This window comes from Perca fluviatilis, chromosome 15 (genome assembly GCF_010015445.1).
Source record: "Perca fluviatilis chromosome 15, GENO_Pfluv_1.0, whole genome shotgun sequence".
Classification (NCBI taxonomy): Eukaryota; Metazoa; Chordata; class Actinopteri; order Perciformes; family Percidae; genus Perca; species Perca fluviatilis.
The window spans coordinates 1,190,715-1,213,297 of NC_053126.1; the positions used below are offsets into that span (position 1 = coordinate 1,190,715).

At 46.6% G+C, this 22,583-nt stretch overlaps 1 protein-coding gene across 1 annotated transcript in view; it reads right to left on the reverse strand.

The window, feature by feature from the left end:
• sh2b1 (SH2B adaptor protein 1) overlaps positions 1-22,583 on the reverse strand; it is a 60,138-nt gene that overhangs the window by 37,286 nt on the left and 269 nt on the right. Inside the window, exons 2-6 of the mRNA XM_039824568.1 lie at positions 16,681-18,795; positions 13,399-13,551; positions 10,510-10,625; positions 9,401-9,483; positions 4,556-4,711 (exon numbers count right to left, since the gene is read on the reverse strand). Coding sequence (XP_039680502.1) covers positions 4,556-4,711; positions 9,401-9,483; positions 10,510-10,625; positions 13,399-13,551; positions 16,681-18,402 — 2,230 coding nt within the window. The 5' untranslated portion in view covers positions 18,403-18,795. The remainder of the gene's footprint in view (positions 1-4,555; positions 4,712-9,400; positions 9,484-10,509; positions 10,626-13,398; positions 13,552-16,680; positions 18,796-22,583) is intronic.

Here is a 22,583-nt window from a genome sequence, read left to right on the forward strand (position 1 = left end):
ATGCCCCCAAAAAAGATGGTACATGGAGCACTTTCATTACATTACATTACATGTCATTTAGCTGATGCTTTTATCCAAAGCGACTTACAATTGCTATATATGTCAGAGGTCGCACATCTCTGGAGAAACTAGGGGTTAAGTGCCTTGCTCAGGGACACATTGGTTGATGTTCCGCAGTGGGAATCGAACCCAGGTCTCCCACACCACAGACATGTGACATATCCAATGCGCCATCACCACCCACACTTTCAAAGCAAGTCAATGTCCTTATAAACAGAAACGTTACAAAAACTGGAAGCTTCTTTGGTGAAGCACAGCCAACTGAACCTTAATATTCAGAGGAAAAAGTTAGTAAAGTTTATTTCTAGAGCTCATTTAAACATAGCAGGCACTCAGAGATTTTTTGTGCAAGTTGAAAGTAAATATCAGCCGAAAACTGCACTTTAAAATCTAACTATCATTCTATTTTAGTGCTGCCTTTTATATTAAATTCAATGTTAAATTTGTTCAATAAAAGAAAGTAGGAAATTATTTACTTTCATTTGTTTTAAATTCAACAAGAAGTTTGCTGAATTTTAGCAGAATACAGAAATCAGCAGAACTGAGAACAATTTAATATATCTGCATATTAATCGCAAGTAAGAGCTGACCTACACTCACCTAAAGGATTATTAGGAACACCTGTTACATTTCTCGTTAACGCAATTATCTAATCAACCAATCACATGGCAGCTGCTTCAATGCATTTAGGGGTGTGGTCCAGGTCTAGACAATCTCCTGAAACCCAAACTGAATGTCAGAATGGGAACGAAAGGTGATCTAAGCAACTCTGAGTGTGGCATGGTTGTTGGTGCCAGACGGCTGGTCTGCTCAGTTACTGGGATTCTCACCCACAACCATTTCTAGGGTTTACAAAGAATGGTCTGAAAAAGTAAAAACATCCAGGATGCTGCAGTCCTGGGGGGTGAAAATGCCTTGTTGATGCTAGAGGTCAGAGGAGAATGGGCCGACTGATTCCAGCTGATAGAAGATCAACTTTGACTCAAATAACCACTCGTTACAACCGAGGTCTGCAGCAAAGCATTTGTGAAGCCACAACACGAACAACCTTGAGGTGGATGGGCTACACCAGCAGAAGACCCCCCCGGGTACCACTCATCTCCGCTAACAATAGGAACATGAGGCTACACCAGCAGAAGACCCCCCCAGGTACCACTCATCTCCACTAACAATAGGAACATGAGGCTACACCAGCAGAAGACCCCCCGGGTACCACTCATCTCCACTAACAATAGGAACATGAGGCTACACCAGCAGAAGACCCCCCCGGGTACCACTCATCTCCACTAACAATAGGAACATGAGGCTACACCAGCAGAAGACCCCCCGGGTACCACTCATCTCCACTAACAATAGGAACATGAGGCTACACCAGCAGAAGACCCCCCGGGTACCACTCATCTCCACTAACAATAGGAACATGAGGCTACAATGAGCACGAGCTCACCAAAATTGGACTATTGAAGACTGGAAAAATGTTGCCTGGTCTGATGAGTCTCGATTTCTGTTGAGACATTCAGATGGTAGAGTCAGAATTTGGCGTAAACAGAATGAGAACATGGACCCATCATGCCTTGTTACCACTGGGCAGGCTGCTGGTGGTGGGGGTGTAATGGTGTGGGGGACCCATCATGCCTTGTTACCACTGGGCAGGCTGCTGGTGGGGGTGGTGTAATGGTGTGGGGGACCCATCATGCCTTGTTACCACTGGGCAGGCTGGTGGTGGTGGGGGTGTAATGGTGTGGGGGACCCATCATGCCTTGTTACCACTGGGCAGGCTGGTGGTGGGGGTGTAATGGTGTGGGGGACCCATCATGCCTTGTTACCACTGGGCAGGCTGGTGGGGGGTGTAATGGTGTGGGGACCCATCATGCCTTGTTACCACTGGGCAGGCTGCTGGTGGGGGGTGTAATGGTGTGGGGGACCCATCATGCCTTGTTACCACTGGGCAGGCTGGTGGTGGGGGTGTAATGGTGTGGGGGACCCATCATGTCTTGTTACCACTGGGCAGGCTGCTGGTGGGGGTGTAATGGTGTGGGGGACCCATCATGCCTTGTTACCACTGGGCAGGCTGCTGGTGGGGGTGTAATGGTGTGGTGGACCCATCATGTCTTGTTACCACTGGGCAGGCTGGTGGTGGTGGGGGTGTAATGGTGTGGGGGACCCATCATGTCTTGTTACCACTGGGCAGGCTGCTGGTGGTGGTGTTGTAATGGTGTGGGGGACCCATCATGCCTTGTTACCACTGGGCAGGCTGGTGGTGGTGGGGGTGTAATGGTGTGGGGGACCCATCATGCCTTGTTACCACTGGGCAGGCTGCTGGTGGGGGTGTAATGGTGTGGGGGACCCATCATGCCTTGTTACCACTGGGCAGGCTGCTGGTGGTGGGGGTGTAATGGTGTGGGGGACCCATCATGTCTTGTTACCACTGGGCAGGCTGGTGGTGGGGGTGTAATGGTGTGGGGGACCCATCATGCCTTGTTACCACTGGGCGGGCTGGTGGGGGGTGTAATGGTGTGGGGGACCCATCATGCCTTGTTACCACTGGGCAGGCTGGTGGTGGTGGTGTAATGGTGTGGGGGACCCATCATGCCTTGTTACCACTGGGCAGGCTGGTGGGGGGTGTAATGGTGTGGTGGACCCATCATGCCTTGTTACCACTGGGCAGGCTGGTGGGGGGTGTAATGGTGTGGTGGACCCATCATGCCTTGTTACCACTGGGCAGGCTGGTGGTGGTGGGGGTATAATGGTGTGGTGGACCCATCATGCCTTGTTACCACTGGGCAGGCTGGTGGTGGGGGTGTAATGGTGTGGTGGACCCATCATGCCTTGTTACCACTGGGCAGGCTGGTGGTGGGGGTGTAATGGTGTGGTGGACCCATATGCCTTGTTACCACTGGGCAGGCTGGTGGTGGTGGGGGTGTAATGGTGTGGGGGACCCATCATGCCTTGTTACCACTGGGCAGGCTGGTGGTGGTGGGGGTGTAATGGTGTGGGGGACCCATCATGCCTTGTTACCACTGGGCAGGCTGGTGGTGGTGGGGGAGTAATGGTGTGGGGACCCATCATGCCTTGTTACCACTGGGCAGGCTGGTGGTGGTGGGGGTGTAATGGTGTGGGGGACCCATCATGCCTTGTTACCACTGGGCAGGCTGGTGGTGGGGGGGTGTAATGGTGTGGGGGACCCATCATGCCTTGTTACCACTGGGCAGGCTGGTGGTGGTGGGGGTGTAATGGTGTGGGGGACCCATCATGCCTTGTTACCACTGGGCAGGCTGGTGGTGGTGGTGGTGTAATGGTGTGGGGACCCATCATGCCTTGTTACCACTGGGCAGGCTGGTGGTGGTGGGGGTGTAATGGTGTGGTGGATCCATCATGCCTTGTTACCACTGGGCAGGCTGGTGGTGGTGGGGGTGTAATGGTGTGGGGACCCATCATGCCTTGTTACCACTAGGCAGGCTGGTGGTGGTGGGGGTGTAATGGTGTGGGGGACCCATCATGTCTTGTTACCACTGGGCAGGCTGGTGGGGGGGGTGTAATGGTGTGGTGGATGCTTTCCTCTCAATATGGGCCAACATTTCTAAAGAATGCTTCCAGCACCTTGTTGAATCAATGGCACAAAGAATTAGGGCAGTTCTGAAGGCGAAAGGGGGTCAAACACGGCATTAGTAGGGTGTTCCTAATAATCCTTTAGGTGAGTGTAAGTGCTAAAAGCAGTAATGTGCTTAATAAAAGCAGTAAGGTGCTGAATAAAAGCAGTATAAAAGCAGTAAGGTGCTGAATAAAAGCAGTATAAAAGCAGTAAGGTGCTGAATAAAAGCAGTATAAAAGCAGTAAGGTGCTGAATAAAAGCAGTAAGATGCTAAAAGCAGTAAGTTGCTGAATAAAAGCAGTATAAAAGCAGTAAGGTGCTGAATAAAAGCAGTATAAAAGCAGTATAAAAGCAGTAAGGTGCTAAATAAAAGCAGTAAGGTGCTAAAAGCAGTAAGGTGCTGAATAAAAGCAGTAATGTGCTGAATAAAAGCAGCAAGGTGCTGAATAAAAGCAGCAATGTGCTGAATAAAAGCAGTAAGGTGCTGAATAAAAGCAGTATAAAAGCAGTAAGGTGCTGAATAAAAGCAGTATAAAAGCAGTAAGGTGCTGAATAAAAGCAGTAAGGTGCTGAATAAAAGCAGTAATGTGCTGAATAAAAGCAGTAAGGTGCTGAATAAAAGCAGTAATGTGCTGAATAAAAGAAGTAAGGTGCTGAATAAAAGCAATAACGTGCTGAATAAAAGCAGTAATGTGAGGAATAAAAGCAGTAATGTGAGGAATAAAAGCAGTAAGGTGCTGAATAAAAGCAGTAAGGTGCTGAATAAAAGAACATTGGAATGCAAAAATAAAAAGTACGAGCTACACCCTGGCCTCTCTTCCAACCCATCCCTAACCACAGTTGTAGTTCAATATCTAAATGTTCTTTTCGTTTAATAAGACTCAGTCTTTGGATCGTATTCACCTGTGGCATCTGGCGTCTCAGCGAAAGGTGTGCCCAGGCTCGCCCCACCTCCACAGAGGACCCGGCTGTCTGGTTCGTCGAGAGGGGCTCGAGGGGGCAGCTCCGGTGGGAGAGGATCCATCAGAGGAGAGGAGCCTCCGATACCTCCGTAACACACTGACACAACAGAGACACAAGTCAACTAAGTTAAGGCAAGGCAGCTTTATTTGTAGAGCACATTTCAGCAACAGGGCAATTCAAAGGGCTTTACATAAAACATTAAAGAGTAGTTAGAAAACAATTTAAAAACATTAATAAACAAATTAAAAACATTAAAAGACAAGAATAAAATTGATAGTGCAGTATAAGAATAAAAGTTACAGCGCAGTATAAGAAATTAAAGTTAATAAAATAGATTATTTAAAGAAAAGCAACATCAAAAAGATAGATAGGTCTTTAGCTTAGATTTAAAAGAACTGAGAGTTTCAGCGGACCTACAGGTTTTTAAAAAAATTTTACCGGCATTGTTAACTGAGAGGTCGTGGGTGGGTCATACAGTAGTAGACCTGTCCCAGACCACCTGAGAGTCTGGGTGGGTCATAGTTTAGTAGACCTGTCCCAGACCACCTGAGAGGTCTGGGTGGGTCATAGTGTAGTAGACCTGTCCCAGACCACCTTAGGGTTGGGTGTGGCAGTGTAGTAGCAGACCTGTCCCAGACCACCTGAGAGGTCTGGGTGGGTCATAGTGTGTGAGACCTGTCCCAGACCACCTGAGAGGTCTGGGGGGGTCATAGTGTAGCAGACCTGTCCCAGACCACCTAGAGAGGTCTGGGGGGGTCATAGTGTGTAGCAGACCTGTCCCAGACCACCCGAGAGGTCTGGGTGGGCCTGGTGTAAAGCAGACCTGTCCCAGACCACCTGAGAGGTCTGGGTGGGTGATAGTCAGACCTGTCCCAGACCACCTGAGAGGTCTGGGGGTCATAGTGAACAGACCTGTCCCAGACCACCTGAGAGGTCTGGGTATGTGGTGGTAGACTTCACCACTTAGTTGGGTAATGGTCAGTTGTAGACCTGTCCCAGACCACCTGAGAGGTCTGGGGGGTCATAGTGTAGCAGACCTGTCCCAGACCACCTGAGAGGTCTGGGTGGGTCATAGTGTGCAGATCTGTAAAAAATATATTGGCCCTAAACCGTTTAGTGATTTATAAACCAGTAAAAGTATTTTGAAATCAATTCTTTGAGGCACTGGAAGCCAGTGTAGAGACTTCAGAACTGGATTGATGTGATCCACTTTCTTGGTTTTAGTGAGGACTCCAGCAGCAGCGTTCTGAATCAGCTGCAGCTGTCTGATCGATTTTTTGGGGAGACCTGTAAGGACACCGTTACAGTAGTCAAGTCTACTAAGTTAAGATCATTCTTCTCCAGGCCAGTCTAAAGAAGATCATTCTTCTCCAGGCCAGTCTAAAGATCATTCTTCTCCAGGCCAGTCTAAAGATCATTCTTCTCCAGGCCAAAAAATTTTCCTTCCAGGCCAGTCTAAAGTCATTCTTCTCCAGGCCAGTCTAAAGAAGATCATTCTTCTCCAGGCCAGTCTAAAGAAGATCATTCTTCTCCAGGCCAGTCTAAAGATCATTCTTCTCCAGGCCAGTCTAAAGATCATTCTTCTCCAGGCCAGTCTAAAGATCATTCTTCTCCAGGCCAGTCTAAAGATCATTCTTCTCCAGGCCAGTCTAAAGATCATTCTTCTCCAGGCCAGTCTAAAGATCATTCTTCTCCAGGCCAGTCTAAAGATCATTCTTCTCCAGGCCAGTCTAAAGATCATTCTTCTCCAGGCCATATGTCTCTTCGTAGCTTTGCTTATTTAAAGCTAATGTACTTGCACTTACTACTTGTTGTCTGGAGTTTGAACCTTCACAGTTGAAAGCACTTAATTGTTAGTTGCTTTGGATAAAAGCCTCAGCTAAATGACATATAATGTAATGTAATAAAGAAGCTGGACCGGACAAAAGACACTCAGAACTACAGTTGGCTGGGGCGACCTCTAGCTCACCCAGTAAGAGCATGCGGCCATGTTGGCTGAGTCCTGCAGCGGCGCGGTCTGTTAGTACATACCTCACCATACTTTTACCTCAGTGCTTCCTGTTAGTACATACCTCACCATGCTTTAACCTCAGTGCTGCCTGTTAGTACATACCTCACCATACTTTTACCTCAGTGCTGCTTGTTAGTACATACCTCACCATGCTTTTACCTCAGTGCTGCCTGTTAGTACATACCTCACCATACTTTTACCTCAGTGCTTCCTGTTAGTACATACCTCACCATACTTTTACCTCAGTGCTGTCTGTTAGTACATACCTCACCATACTTTTACCCCCAGTGCTTCCTGTTAGTACATAATCACCATACTTTTACCTCAGTGCTGCCTGTTAGTACATACCTCACCATACTTTTACCTCAGTGCTGCCTGTTAGTACATAGCTCACCATACTTTTACCTCAGTGCTGCCTGTTAGTACATACCTCACCATACTTTTACCTCAGTGCTTCCTGTTAGTACATACCTCACCATACTTTTACCTCAGTGCTGCCTGTTAGTACATACCTCACCATACTTTTACCTCAGTGCTTCCTGTTAGTACATACCTCACCATACTTTTACCTCAGTGCTGTCTGTTAGTACATACCTCACCATACTTTTACCTCAGTGCTTCCTGTTAGTACATACCTCACCATACTTTTACCTCAGTGCTGCCTGTTAGTACATACCTCACCATACTTTTACCTCAGTGCTGCCTGTTAGTACATACCTCACCATACTTTTACTCCCTAGTGCTTGCTGTGGGTACATACCCCACCATGCTTTACCTCAGTGCTTCCTGTTAGTACATACCTCACCATACTTTTACCTCAGTACTGCCTGTTAGTACATAGCCTCACCATACTTTTACCTCAGTGCTGCCTGTTAGTACATACCTCACCATACTTTTACCTCAGTGCTTCCTGTTAGTACATACCTCACCATACTTTTACCTCAGTGCTTCCTGTTAGTACATACCTCACCATACTTTTACCTCAGTGCTTCCTGTTAGTACATACCTCACCATACTTTTACCTCAGTGCTTCCTGTTAGTACATACCTCACCATGCTTTACCTCAGTGCTGTCTGTTAGTACATACCTCACCATGCTTTTACCTCAGTGCTGTCTGTTAGTACATACCTCACCATGCTTTTACCTCAGTGCTTCCTGTTAGTACATACCTCACCATACTTTTACCTCAGTGCTTCCTGTTAGTACATACCTCACCATACTTTTACCTCAGTGCTTCCTGTTAGTACATACCTCACCATGCTTTAACGCGCACGTTGTGAAACAAATACGTCTGAAGTGGGCGCAAAAGCCTTAGTACATGTGTCCCAGTGAATCCTTAGGATGAACTGGATCTGTGGGTGGCTACCTTAGTGATTTTCTTACCTAAAGGCCAGTAAGCTTTTCAGAAATGTGTTGTTTTCACAAATAGACTGATTTATATTTGTTAAGACATTTTAATATTTTTTTTTACTTTCAAAAGTTGCAAAGAAACTCCCTTCATTCACTTTGCCAGATGATGGTCTCTTGTACCAGAACGTCGCCTACTATTACATTTATTTTTTGCAAGTTAGACAGCGTGGGGGGAGTTTCTTTTCAACTTTTGACCTACTTATCCCCCTCTGATGCATTTTGGAGCCAGAGTCTGCGCAGTGGTGATCGGACGGTGGAGCCGCGGTATCAAAGTCCCGCCCACACACCCGCCCGACCAATCACGAGTCAATCCCAGCCGTCAATCATGACGTTTCAGCCCATTTTTATAGCATCAAATAACTAATAAAAACCAAACTGATCAGAGAAACTAACACCTGAACACACATCAGCGTGATCAGAACTACCTAAAATGACAGAAACCATCTTTAGGAAACATTTATTTGACGTGTACTTTTACTTTTGGACTTCGTTTTACAACTGAATTAAAAGAAATGCTTAGAGAGAAAGTAGGCTACTGATAAAAGGTACCGGTACAGAATTCCAGGAAAGGCGGAAAAGCCCAAAAGAGAAATCGTAAAGAAAGTTATAAGTAGGTTTATTAACGGTTTTGTCATATAAATAAATTCAGCTGCGGACCTTTGAGTAATACGTAGAGTCTGTAGAGCTGCACTTTATCGTAGGGCTGTGCAATTAATCTAAATGTAATCGTGATTATGATTTCGGCTCCCAATGATCACAAAAACAGAATAATCGAGAAGAACTGTTATTTAGCTCATTACGTTTTGCAAGTAAACTGAAAAAATAAAAGTTTAAATAGGAAAAGTATGAAGGCAAAGTTCACAGCTGTATGTGTTTTTTTAACAGTTGATTTATTTAACTTTTTCCACTGTTTTTTAAGTTCAATAATTGCAACATCTTTCCAGAAGTCACAGAGTAATCGTGTTAAATTATCGTGATTTCAATTTTGATCAAAATAATAGTGATTATATATTTTTTTCCATAATCAAGCAGCCCTACTATATTGTGTTGAATGCTGTCGTGTGTTTCTATCCAATAAAAAGTACATTCATGTAACTGCTTTGGGTCAGTCCTAATGGAACCAAATTAATTTGGGAGAGCAGTGATGATACCCAGGCCTATTTATGACAGAACATATAACATGTCACTTTGACAACAGCTGATCTTAAAATACGCAGGTAGAGTTTCCCACTGGATGAAACAACGGATTCCTTAGGGCAGAGATCGATTCTGGATTTTATGAATTGATATTAGATAATTTAAGTGAAAGATGATTTGAATCTGACAATCGTTAGTCACAAGTTGTAAAAAGAAGTCAAACACACCTTGTGAAAGACGGTCCACAATCTCAGGTGTCCCGCTGATGTCCAAGGGCCCCATACACACACCTTCAGCATCTTCCTGTTCACTGTGGGAGGGAGGGAGGGAGCGGAGAGGGAGAGGAGGAAGGGGAGGAGGGAGGGAGGGAGGGGAGAGAGGGAGGGAGGGAGGGAGGAGAGAGGGAGGAGAGAGAGAGGGAGGGAGGGAGGGAGGGGAGGGAGGGAGGGAGAGAGAGGAGGGAGGGAGGAAATGGGATGAGGGAAAATATTACGAAAGAAAGAACAAAAAAAAAAATTATCGAGGAGTGAGAAAAGGAAAAAAAACCAAAAAAAAAAAAAAAAAAAAAAGGAATACAGAGAGCACAAGCAAAGACAGACAAACAAAAAAAAGAAAAAATACAAAAGAAACAACAACACACAAAAAAAAAAAAAAAAAAAACAAAAATATAAAAACAAATAAAAAAAAAAACCACAAACTATATACACAAGACATGTGAAAAAAAAAAGAGAAGCAAAAAAAAAGAAAAAAGGAGAGGAGGATGAGGAGGAGAGGAGGAGGAGGGAGTGGGGGGGGGGGGGGGAGGGGGAGGAGGGGGGGGGGGGGGGGGGGGGGGGGGGGAGAAGAAAAGAGGAGGAGGGAGAGGGGGGGAGGAGGGAAGAGAGGAGGAGAGGAGGAGGAGGAGAGGAGAGAGGAGGGAGAGGGAGGAGGAGAGAGGAGAGAGGAGGAGGAGGAGGAGGGAGGAGAGAGGGAGGAGGGAGGGGGAGAGAGGAAGAGAGAGGGAGGAGGGAGGAGGAGGAGGAGGGGGGAGGGAGGAGGGGGGGAGAGGGGGGGGGGAGGGAGAGGAGGAGGAGAGAGGGAGGAGGGAGAAGAAGTAAGGGTTTGTTGACACACACAGTGGAAAGAGAAGAACAGGTGTCCATACTTTAACACCTGAATCCCCCACCCTTCTTCCCTTCCTCCCTCCCTCTCCTTCCTCCCCCCTCCCTCCCTCCCTCCCTCCCTCCTCTTCCTCCCCTCCTCCCTCCCTCCCTCCCCTCCCCTTCCCCCTCCCTCCCTCCCTCCTCCCTCCCCCTCCTCCCTCCCTCTCCTTCCCACCAAAGCTCTCAGCACTGACCTATCCAACAGCACACGATTGACAGCACGCCCTCCAGCTGAAATGAAGAGAAGAAGAAGAAGAAGAAGCACAATAGAAAGCTTCTGATAGTAGTCTCCCATCAGCACAGACCTTCCCTCCAGCGAGAGGAGGGTCTGATAGTCACAATAGGGAAAGCTCGACCTCCCAACCAACCCTCCAACAACCCCAACCACACCCCCACCAGACTCCAACCAGGACCCCCAACTAGACCCCAACCAGACCCAACTAGACCCCCAAACAGACTCCCCTAACCAGACCCTCCAACCATCCCAACCAGACCCTCCAACCAACCCAGACCCTCCCAACCAGACCCCAACCAGACCCTCCCCAACCAACCCTCCAAACTCAGACTCCTCCAACCAAGACCCTCCAACCAGACCTCCAACCAACCCCCAACCAGACCCTCCAACCAGACCCCCAACCAGACCCTCCACCCACTAACAACCCAACCAACTCCAACCAACCCCAACCAACCCCCAGCCGACCTCCGAGACCCTCCAACAGACTCCCTCGAAACAACCTCTCCAAACCAGACCCCCAACCAGACCTCCAACCAGACCCTCCAACCAACCCCCAACCCAACCCCCAAACACCCTCCAACAGACCCCCAACCAGACTCCAACCAACCCCAACCAAACCCTCCAACCAGACCCAACCAGACTCCCCCAACCAGACCCCCCCAATCAGACCCCCAACACAGACCCCCAAACCAACCCAACCAGACCCCCAACCAACCCTCCAACCAACCCCCCAACCAGACCCCCAACCAACCCCCCAACAACCCCCAACCAACCCCACACCCCACCAACCCCTCACAACAACCCCAACCAATCCCCCAACCACCTCCCAACCAGACCCAAATCCAGACCCTCCCAACCACACCCAACACCCCAACAAACTCCCTCCAACTAACTCTCAAAACCACCTCCGTCCAACCCTCCACCACCCCAACCAGACCTCTCCCAACCAACCCAAACCAAACCCTCCAACCACACTCCAACCAACCCCAACCAGCACCCCCCAAACCAACTCTCCAACCAAACCCCGCAACCAGACTCCTCCAACCAGACCCCCAACACCCCCAACCACCCCCCCAAACCAACCCCCAAAAAACCCTCAACCACCCCCAAACCAACCCCCCAACAGACCCTCCAAACCAGACCCCACAACCCCCACCCACCCCAACCAACCCCACCCAACCCCAACCAGACCCCTTAACCAGACCTCTCCAACCAACCCACCCAAATCCCCCAATCAGGACCCAGACCCCTCAACCAGACCTTCCTCTAACCCCCCCCAAAACCTCTCCAAATCCAGACCCCCCAACTAACCACCAGACCCCAAAACCCCCAACCAGACCCCCCAACCAACCCAACCAACCCCCAGCAACCAACCCCCCAACCACACCCCCCACCAGACTGGGTATCATCAAAGGCAGAGATCAGCCATGATCAGTGTCCCGCAGTTGGTCCAGAAAGCCTCAGAACATGAAAAACCAAAACTCCATAGCAAATAAGACTAATCAGTGGGTCCAAAATAAATGTAGATGAGAACTGCTACATGGGTGTGTTCCCGACCATCAAGTGATTTACAAATTCAAACATAAAAATAGTGCAGCAGACATGTACTGAAACATTGAGAAAATAAATGTGTGGGGGAAGAAGGAAGGAGAGGAAAGAACAACACTAAGGTCTCATCCATTAGAGTATAAGATGTGGGTCTGTGTGGTGAGTAATGGGTAACGTGTGTGTGGTGTGGTGTGGGGGTGGGAACTCCTCCGGCCGCCGGGGGGGGGGGGGGGGGGGGGGGGGGGGGGGGGGGGGGGGGGGGGGAGGGGGGGGGGGGGGGGGGGGGGGGGGGGGGGGGGGGGGAGGGAGGGGGGGGGGGGGGGGGGGGGGGGGGGGGGGGGGGGGGGGGGGGGGGGGGGGGGGAGAAGGGGGGGGGGGGGGGGGGGGGGGGGGGGGGGGGGGTGAAAGTGGGTGTGGAGAGAGAGGAATCACAGAGGACAGGGTGGGAGGAGGGCAAAGGTAGCCAGGCAACCCAAGACCAAGAAACCAAGGGGAAGAGTTTGAGAGTGTAGGCAATTCCCCTGACAGTGGAATAGAATGGTGATAGGAATGGAACGGGATGGCCAATGGAGTTGACGGGGACAGACAGAGAGACAGAGGGACAGACAGAGAGACAGATGGATAGAGGGACAGACAGAGAGACAGAGGGACAGACAGAGAGACAGATGGATATACAGAAAGACAGAGGGACAGACAGAGAGACAGAGGGACAGAGAGACAGATGGACAGAGGGACAGACAGAGAGACAGAGGGACAGACAGAGAGACAGAGGGACAGACAGAGAGACAGAGGGATAGACAGAAAGACAGATGGACAGACAGAGAGACAGAGGGACAGACAGAGACAGATGGATAGACAGAGGACAGAGGGACAGACAGAGAGACAGAGGGACAGACCGAGAGATAGACAGAGAGACAGACAGAGGGACAGACAGAGGGACAGAGGGATAGACAGAGAGACAGAGGGATAGACAGAGAGACAGAGGGATAGACAGAGAGACAGAGGGACAGACAAATGGACAGACAGAGAGACAGACAGAGAGACAGAGGGACAGACAGAGGGACAGAGGGACAGACAGAGGGACAGACAGAGAGACAGAGGGACAGACAGAGGGACAGAGGGACAGAGGGACAGAGACAGAGGGACAGACAGAGAGACAGAGGGACAGACAGAGGGACAGAGAGACAGAGGGACAGACAGAGAGACAGAGGGACAGACAGAGGGACAGAGAGAGAGACAGACAGAGAGACAGAGGGACAGACAGAGGGACAGAGGGACAGAGGGACAGACAGAGAGACAGAGGGACAGACAGAGAGACAGAGGGACAGACAGAGGGACAGAGAGTGATTACCTGCAGCAGGAAGGTGTTCTCCTTGTCGGGGACTTCCAGCGCCGTGGTGCTCCTCACGTCCACGATAGAGCAGCAAGGGACAGTCAGCCGGGGCTTCGAGGACTGGGGGGACACAAGCCGAGCAACGGAAGTGGACTTCAGAGCCAGGCTAGCAGTTTCCCCTGTGTTTCCAGTCTTTATGCTAAGCTATGCTAACCAGCTGCTGGCTGTAGCTTCATATTTACCAAAGAGGTCTGCTCTTTTAAACAGACCTGTAGTAGACAGTTATGGAACGGAGTGGTGACCCGAACTAAGCGGTATGCTCTCTCTTTTATACCTCAGGCTATCAGACAGCACAATAAGCACCTTAAACGTACATTTTTATAAATTTTGTATTGTATTACATTGTATTTATTGTATTAGGCGGGTGTGAGCACTGTAATTTCCATTTTTATGGATGAAATAAACTTGACTTTGACTTTGCCTACTAAAATATACTCTATATACTAAAATAAAGCTCTTCACAAAACAGCAGTCTTAAAGCTGCTCCTAACCCAAAGATATTAAATAAAATTTATGGCAGAAGAAAATAATCAAATCTGAAAAACTACAGAAGCTATAATCTAAAAAATAAGTTTAGTTTCTGTTGGAGAAATGACTGTAACAACCTATTATCAAAATAGCTGCGGATTAATATTCAGTCAAATAACTAATTGATTAATTGATTAAAGCTCAGCTCTAAACACCTGATTCCACATCGCTCAACTGCAATTTCTGTATTACATATTACAGCATCTTTTCTCCTCATATTTTGGGACTATTGTTTGCCTCAGTAAAAATGTTTGTGTATAATAGTATTTAGAGCTTATTTAGTAGTATTTTTTTTTCAGTTCTGAGTACAGTAGATGCTCATAACATCTTATATAATACTAGTTAAAGTTACTCATCCATACATCTGATTTTGTACTGCTGCTTTTAGTTTGATACTGATAAGATCTAATCTCCAATGCTGGAATGATTTAAATCAGGGGTCTTCAATGTTTTTTAAGCCAAGGACCCCTTAAGTGAAAGAGAGACAGAGCAGGGCCCCCCCCCTACTACATATACCGTCTAAAATGAAGTATATATTAAACTGGGCCTACAATAATGTGTAGGGCAGCCTAAAGCCTTTATAAATACTTTTTTTTGCATATAATACTAACCTATTAAAATAATAACTGTTGGCATGATTTTATAAATCATGTTTTAATGTTAAACATTCAGTACATGTAGCACAGTGGATCCTCAGGAAGACCTGTGTATGTGACTACCCTACCTATGGGCCAGTTAGTTTAGTGACTACCCTACCTATGGGCCAGTTAGTTTAGTGACTACCCTACCTATGGGCCAGTTAGTTTAGTGACTACCCTACCTATGGGCCAGTTAGTTTAGTGACTACCCTACCTATGGGCCAGTTAGTTTAGTGACTACCCTACCTATGGGCCAGTTAGTTTAGTGACTACCCTACCTATGGGCCAGTTATTTTAGTGACTACCCTACCTATGGGCCAGTTAGTTTAGTGACTACCCTACCTATGGGCCAGTTATTTTAGTGACTACCCATATGGGCCAGTTAGTTTTAGTGACTACCCTACCTATGGGCCAGTTAGTTTAGTGACTACCCTCCTATGGGCCAGTTAGTTTAGTGACTACCCTACCTATGGCCCAGTTAGTTTAGTGACTACCTTCCTATGGGCCAGTTAGTTTAGTGACTACCCCCACCTATGGGCCAGTTAGTTTAGTGACTACCCTACCTATGGGCCAGTTAGTTTAGTGACTACCCTACCTATGGGCCAGTTAGTTTAGTGACTACCCTACCTATGGGCCAGTTAGTTTAGTGACTACCCTACCTATGGGCCAGTTAGTTTAGTACAACCTTACCTATGGGCCAGTTAGTTTAGTGACACCCTACCTATGGGGCCAGTTATTTTAGAGACTACCTACCTATGGGCCAGTTAGTTTAGTGACTACCCTACCTATGGGCCAGTTAGTTTAGTGACTACCCACCTATGGGCCAGTTAGTTTAGTGACTACTACCTATGGGCCAGTTATTTTAGTGACTACCTACCTATGGGCCAGTTAGTTTAGTGACTACCCTACCTATGGGCCAGTTATTTTAGTGACTACCTATGGGCCAGTTAGTTTAGTGACTACCCTACCTATGGGCCAGTTATTTTAGTGACTACCTATGGGCCAGTTAGTTTAGTGACTACCTATGGGCCAGTTAGTTTAGTGACTACCTATGGGCCAGTTATTTTAGTGACTACCTATGGGCCAGTTATTTTAGTGACTACCTATGGGCCAGTTAGTTTAGTGACTACCCTACCTATGGGCCAGTTATTTTAGTGACTACCTATGGGCCAGTTAGTTTAGTGACTACCTATGGGCCAGTTAGTTTAGTGACTACCCTACCTATGGGCCAGTTAGTTTAGTGACTACCTATGGGCCAGTTAGTTTAGTGACTACCTATGGGCCAGTTAGTTTAGTGACTACCTATGGGCCAGTTAGTTTAGTGACTACCTATGGGCCAGTTAGTTTAGTGACTACCTATGGGCCAGTTAGTTTAGTGACTACCTATGGGCCAGTTAGTTTAGTGACTACCTATGGGCCAGTTAGTTTAGTGACTACCTATGGGCCAGTTAGTTTAGTGACTACCCTACCTATGGGCCAGTTAGTTTAGTGACTACCTATGGGCCAGTTAGTTTAGTGACTACCTACCTATGGGCCAGTTAGTTTAGTGACTACCTATGGGCCAGTTAGTTTAGTGACTACCTATGGGCATTAGTATACTACTATGTAGTTAGTACTACCTACGGGCCAGTTAGTTTAGTGACTACCTATGGGCAGTTAGTTTAGTGACTACCTATGGGCCAGTTAGTTTAGTGACTACCTATGGGCCAGTTGGTTTAGTGACTACCTACCTATGGGCCAGTTTAGTGACTACCTATGGGCCAGTTAGTTTATGGACTACCTATGGGCCAGTTAGTTTAGTGACTACCTATGGGCCAGTTAGTTTAGTGACTACCTATGGGCCAGTTAGTTTAGTGACTACCTATGGGCCAGTTAGTTTAGTGACTACCTATGGGCCAGTTAGTTTAGTGACTACCTATGGGCCAGTTAGTTTAGTGGGGCCAGTCTGAGGCCCCCCTAGGGGCCCCAGACCCCCTGTTGAAGATCCCCGATTTAAATCAACGTTTTAATGTGTCCCACTTACTTTAGGTGGAATGAAGAATTCCAAGTAGTACTCCTCTCCCCGCTCGCTGCCTTCCCGGTCCCTCTCTTTGAGGACCAGGCGACACTTCTGCCAGCGGCCCCCCCTCCAGGGCACGTTGGCGCCGCTGATCAGCTGCGGCACACCGCCGCCGTGAGCCGCGCCAGAAGACGCCGAGGCGGCGCCGTTGTTGTCCGTACCGTGATGCAGCAGCCCGAACGAGAAGCCCGAGAAGCCGTGGCTTAATAACTCGTCGCTGGATGAGCTCACGCTGACACCTCCCTCCCGCACCAGCCGGCCGACCCTCCTGGGGGGTCCCATGGCGCCCGCCGCGGCGGCACTGCTCGGCGGCAGCGTGGAGGAGGACGAGTGGGGGGGGCCGGCTGATGTCGGCGTGACGACCGGAGGAGGGGATCGTGACAGTCTGAGCTTCTCCAGACGATGGCTCCACTTCTCCTTCTCGCCTCCCTCGCCGTTGCTGCGGCGCCGATCCCTCGCCGCGTCGGACAGAGACAGAGACGTGGCGCTGCTCGACGAGGAGGGGGGCAGGGAGGAGGAGTGGGGGAGGGAGAGGGGCATGGACAGAGACACGGGCATGGAGGAGGTGGGCGTGGGGGGCTGGGTACCAGAGGTCCTCTTAGAGCTGGAGGCCAAGGCGGCGTCCTGCACGCCCATGGTGTAGCTGTAGCTGGACGGCAGCGGGCTCTGGGCCGAGTCGCTGGACGAGCTTCGCCAGTGCAGGATGCCGCGCACGCTCCCCCGCACGCTCCGCCCCACGCTCCGCAGAGAGAAGCGCTTCTTCAGTTTGTTTTTAGAGTTGGGCGTGCCGTTACCTTTGGCGCCGGGCGGAGGAGACGCCGAGGAAGGTGGGATCTGATGACTGTAGGAGGGGTCAGCGCCGTCCACCTCGGCGGACTCTGCTTCCCGCTCATCTGGCTCCACGTCTTCCTCCACAGACGCCACGCCCAGCCAGCTGTCCTCCTCTTCCTCCACCGGTGCTTCCCCGTTCCCCCCAGGGGCGAACATGCCCCCCCTCTCTCCTCGCCTCCCGTTGTTCCCTCCCACCGACGAGCAGCACGACGATGACGAAGATGGAGGCAGGACTTGGCTGTGGGCGTACGAGTCTTGAAACCGGTCCCCGCCGCGGTTCTCCAGCACCAGCCGAGCCGGCGCCGGCTTGGACGAGGCCCGTGTGGCGTTAGTGGCGGGGGGGCACGGGAGGACGGCCCCCCCAGACACAGACAGGGGTGACACGGCTTCCTCTTCCAGGGAAGTAGCGTCCGACTGGGGAGCCCAGCTCGCCATGTCGTCCCTCTCAGAAGCGCAGCTCGCCGGGAGCGCCCCCTCCAGCTCGCTCTGGAAGTGGCGAACGAACCGGTCGGTGAAGCGCCGGCAGAAAGTGGCCGCCGAGTCGGGAGAGTAGTGGGGGTTCTCCAGGAGGAAAGCCCGAAAGTGGCGTGCAAAGTCACCGGCTGCAACGCGGGCGTGGAGCTCACAGAATTCGGTCCAGCTCAGGCAAGGCGAGGGAGACGGCGTGGGGGTGTCGGACAGGGAGGATGGGTGAGCCTGGGGAGGAGGGGTCACCAGAGGTGGTAGAGGGGGGGGCCGGGACGACAGGGGCAGCAAGGAGGGAGATGGAGGGGAGGGAGATGGGGAGGGGGAGGGAGGTAATGGAGAGGAGTTGGCCGCCCGCGGGCTGGGCGGGGTTAAAAGAGAACCGTTCATTGTGATTGGTCGATCAAATCACTTCAAACATACGACACAGAGCTGAAGGGACTGCACAGCTGGGGTAACTGACTGGGGGCAAACACGGCACATTGGTCTGGTGATTTACAAGTGAGTGTGAACTGAAGTCTTGTGCTCAGCGCCATCTAAAATGAAGACCTAAAATGTACCGGACCCATGTAAGATGGGGTTAAAAGAGGTCAGATATCTCCAAGGCTAGGCTTTTTTTTGCTACATTATTTTGTGAATTTAAATACTTTATCGTTTCAACAAGAAGATATGGGCTCCAGACAGCCAGTAGCTGGATGGGTAGACGAGGTATGATGTTTGGGATTCACAAGGTCTGCCCCTTCTTCACCGTCGGTCATACATCCGGAGAAACGTGGCCACATCCTGTAAGAACACACACAAACTGCAAGGTCAACTTCAGGTTATTAAAACTGCAAATTACCCAAAGGGCCTCTGGATGCTTTACATGTTAAAATATAAACATCAGAGACACACAACACAAGATACACAAGATGCATAACAGCAGGACGAAAGCTATAACAACAATAACAAATCATTCTACTAATTTATCAGCCAATATAAAACAGGAGGAAAAAGAGGGTTTTTAATACAATAAATAAACTAGCAACTGTTCAGACAGCAGTGGTGGAAAGTGAGTACATGTGCTAAAGCTAACTACTATAGATAGATCAGTGCTAAAGCTAACTACTATAGATAGATCAGTGCTAAAGCTAACTACTATAGATAGATCAGTGATTACTAAAGCTAACTACTATAGATAGATCAGTGATTACTAAAGCTAACTACTATAGATAGATCAGTGATTACTAAAGCTAACTACTATAGATAGATCAGTGATTACTAAAGCTAACTACTATAGATAGATCAGTGCTAAAGCTAACTACTATAGATAGATCAGTGATTACTAAAGCTAACTACTATAGATAGATCAGTACTAAAGCTAACTACTATAGATAGATCAGTGATTGCTAAAGCTAACTACTATAGATAGATCAGTGCTAAAGCTAACTACTATAGATAGATCAGTGCTAAAGCTAACTACTATAGATAGATCAGTGATTACTAAAGCTAACTACTATAGATAGATCAGTGCTAAAGCTAACTACTATAGATAGATCAGTGCTAAAAGCTAACTACTATAGATAGATCAGTGATTACTAAAGCTAACTACTATAAAGCTAACTACTATAGATAGATCCGTGCTAAAGCTAACTACTATAGATAGATCCGTGATTACTAAAGCTAACTACTATAGATAGATCATAATTACTAAAGCTAACTACTATAGATAGATCAGTGTGAAAGCTAATACATAGATAGATCAGTGATTCTAAAGCAACTACTATAGATAGATCAGTGATTGCTAAAGTAACTACTATAGATAGATCAGTGATTACTAAAGCTAACTATAGATAGATCAGTGATTGCAAAACTACTATAATAATAGTATACAAAGCTAAAAGCTAATTACTATAGATAGATCAGTGATTGCTAAAGCTAACTACTATAGATAGATCAGTGCTAAAGCTAACTACTATAGATAGATCAGTGATTACTAAAGCTAACTACTATAGATAGATCAGTGATTACTAAAGCTAACTACTATAGATAGATCAGTGCTAAAGCTAACTACTATAGATAGATCATAAAGCTAACTACTATAGATAGATCAGTGTTTACTAAAGCTAACTACTATAGATAGATCAGTGTTTACTAAAGCTAACTACTATAGATAGATCAGTACTAAAGCTAACTACTATAGATAGATCAGTGATTGCTAAAGCTAACTACTATACATAGATCAGTGTTTACTAAAGCTAACTACTATAGATAGATCAGTGATTACTAAAGCTAACTGCTATAGATAGATCAGTGATTGCTAAAGCTAACTACTATAGATAGATCAGTGATTACTAAAGCTAACTTAAGCTAATTACTATAGATAGATCAGTGATTGCTAAAGCTAACTACTATAGATAGATCAGTGATTGCTAAAGCTAACTACTATAGATAGATCAGTGATACTAAAGCTAACTGCTATAGATAGATCAGTGCAAGCAAATTATCATGATTTAAAGCAAACATAGATGATCAGTGCTAAAGCATACTATAGATAATCAGTGCTAAAGCTAACTACATAGATAGACAGTTTACTAAGCTAACTACTATAGATAGATCAGTGACTAAACAACACTATAGATAGATCAGATTAAAGCTAACTCTAGATAGTGTGTGCTAAAGCTAACTACTAATATAGTCGGTTTCAAATATACTAAGATACCTAAAGCTACTACTATACTAGTCAGTGTATAAAGCTAACTACTATAGATATCGTACTAAAGCTAACTACTATAGATAGATCAGTGATTGCTAAAGCTAACTACTATATAGATCAGTGTTTACTAAAGCTAACTACTATAGATAGATCAGTGTTTACTAAAGCTAACTACTATAGATAGATCAGTACTAAGCAACTACTATAGATATATCAGTGATTGCTAAAGCTAACTACATAGACAGATCAGTGCTAAAGCTAACTACTGTAATGTTAATAGCATCAGCTCGTTATTGCTAACATGAACTAGCAATGAGTGAGTTGCTCATTCAGCTTCTTTAAAGTCTACACATGATAACTGCAAAATTATGCACCGTGTTATAAATACATATATATAAATATATGTATAGCTCATGTAGTGATGCGCACAGTAACCTAAAGCTAACTAAAGCTAATTACTATAGATAGATCAGTGATTGCTAAAGCTAACTACTATAGATAGATCAGTGATTGCTAAAGCTAACTACTATAGATAGATCAGTGATTGCTAAAGCTAACTACTATAGATAGATCAGTGCTAAAGCTAACTACTATAGATAGATCAGTGATTACTAAAGCTAACTACTATAGATAGATCAGTGATTACTAAAGCTAACTACTATAGATAGATCAGTGCTAAAGCTAACTACTATAGATAGATCAGTGTTTACTAAAGCTAACTACTATAGATAGATCAGTACTAAAGCTAACTACTATACATAGATCAGTGTTTACTAAAGCTAACTACTATACATAGATCAGTGTTTACTAAAGCTAACTACTATAGATAGATCAGTGATTGCTAAAGCTAACTACTATACATAGATCAGTGTTTACTAAAGCTAACTACTATAGATAGATCAGTGATTGCTAAAGCTAACTGCTATAGATAGATCAGTGATTACTAAAGCTAACCGCTATAGATAGATCAGTGATTGCTAAAGCTAACTACTATAGATAGATCAGTGCTAAAGCTAACTACTATAGATAGATCAGTGATTACTAAAGCTAACTACTATAGATAGATCAGTGCTAAAGCTAACTACTATAGATAGATCAGTGTTTACTAAAGCTAACTACTATAGATAGATCAGTGTTTACTAAAGCTAACTACTATAGATAGATCAGTACTAAAGCTAACTACTATAGATAGATCAGTGATTGCTAAAGCTAACTACTATACATAGATCAGTGTTTACTAAAGCTAACTACTATAGATAGATCAGTACTAAAGCTAACTACTATACATAGATCAGTGTTTACTAAAGCTAACTACTATAGATAGATCAGTACTAAAGCTAACTACTATAGATAGATCAGTGATTGCTAAAGCTAACTACTATACATAGATCAGTGTTTACTAAAGCTAACTACTATAGATAGATCAGTGTTTACTAAAGCTAACTACTATAGATAGATCAGTGTTTACTAAAGCTAACTACTATAGATAGATCAGTACTAACGCTAACTACTATAGATATATCAGTGATTGCTAAAGCTAACTACTATAGACAGATCAGTGCTAAAGCTAACTACTAGTAATGTGTCTTAATAGCACATCAGCTCGTTAGCTTGCTAACATGAACTAGCAATGAGTGAGTTGCTCATTCAGCTTTCTTTAAAGACGTGCTAACAATAGCTAACTAACGTCAGCTTGTTTACGTACATGCTGTCAATTAGCATCTTTATTTGGCACCGTTGGTTATAACCATACATATATATAAATATATGTATAGCTCATGTAGTGATGCGCACAGTAACCTCTCCCTCACATGTTCAATCTGCCAACAACAAGCAGCTATCACGAAAGATTATTTGCGGGCTAAGATAGCCGTTA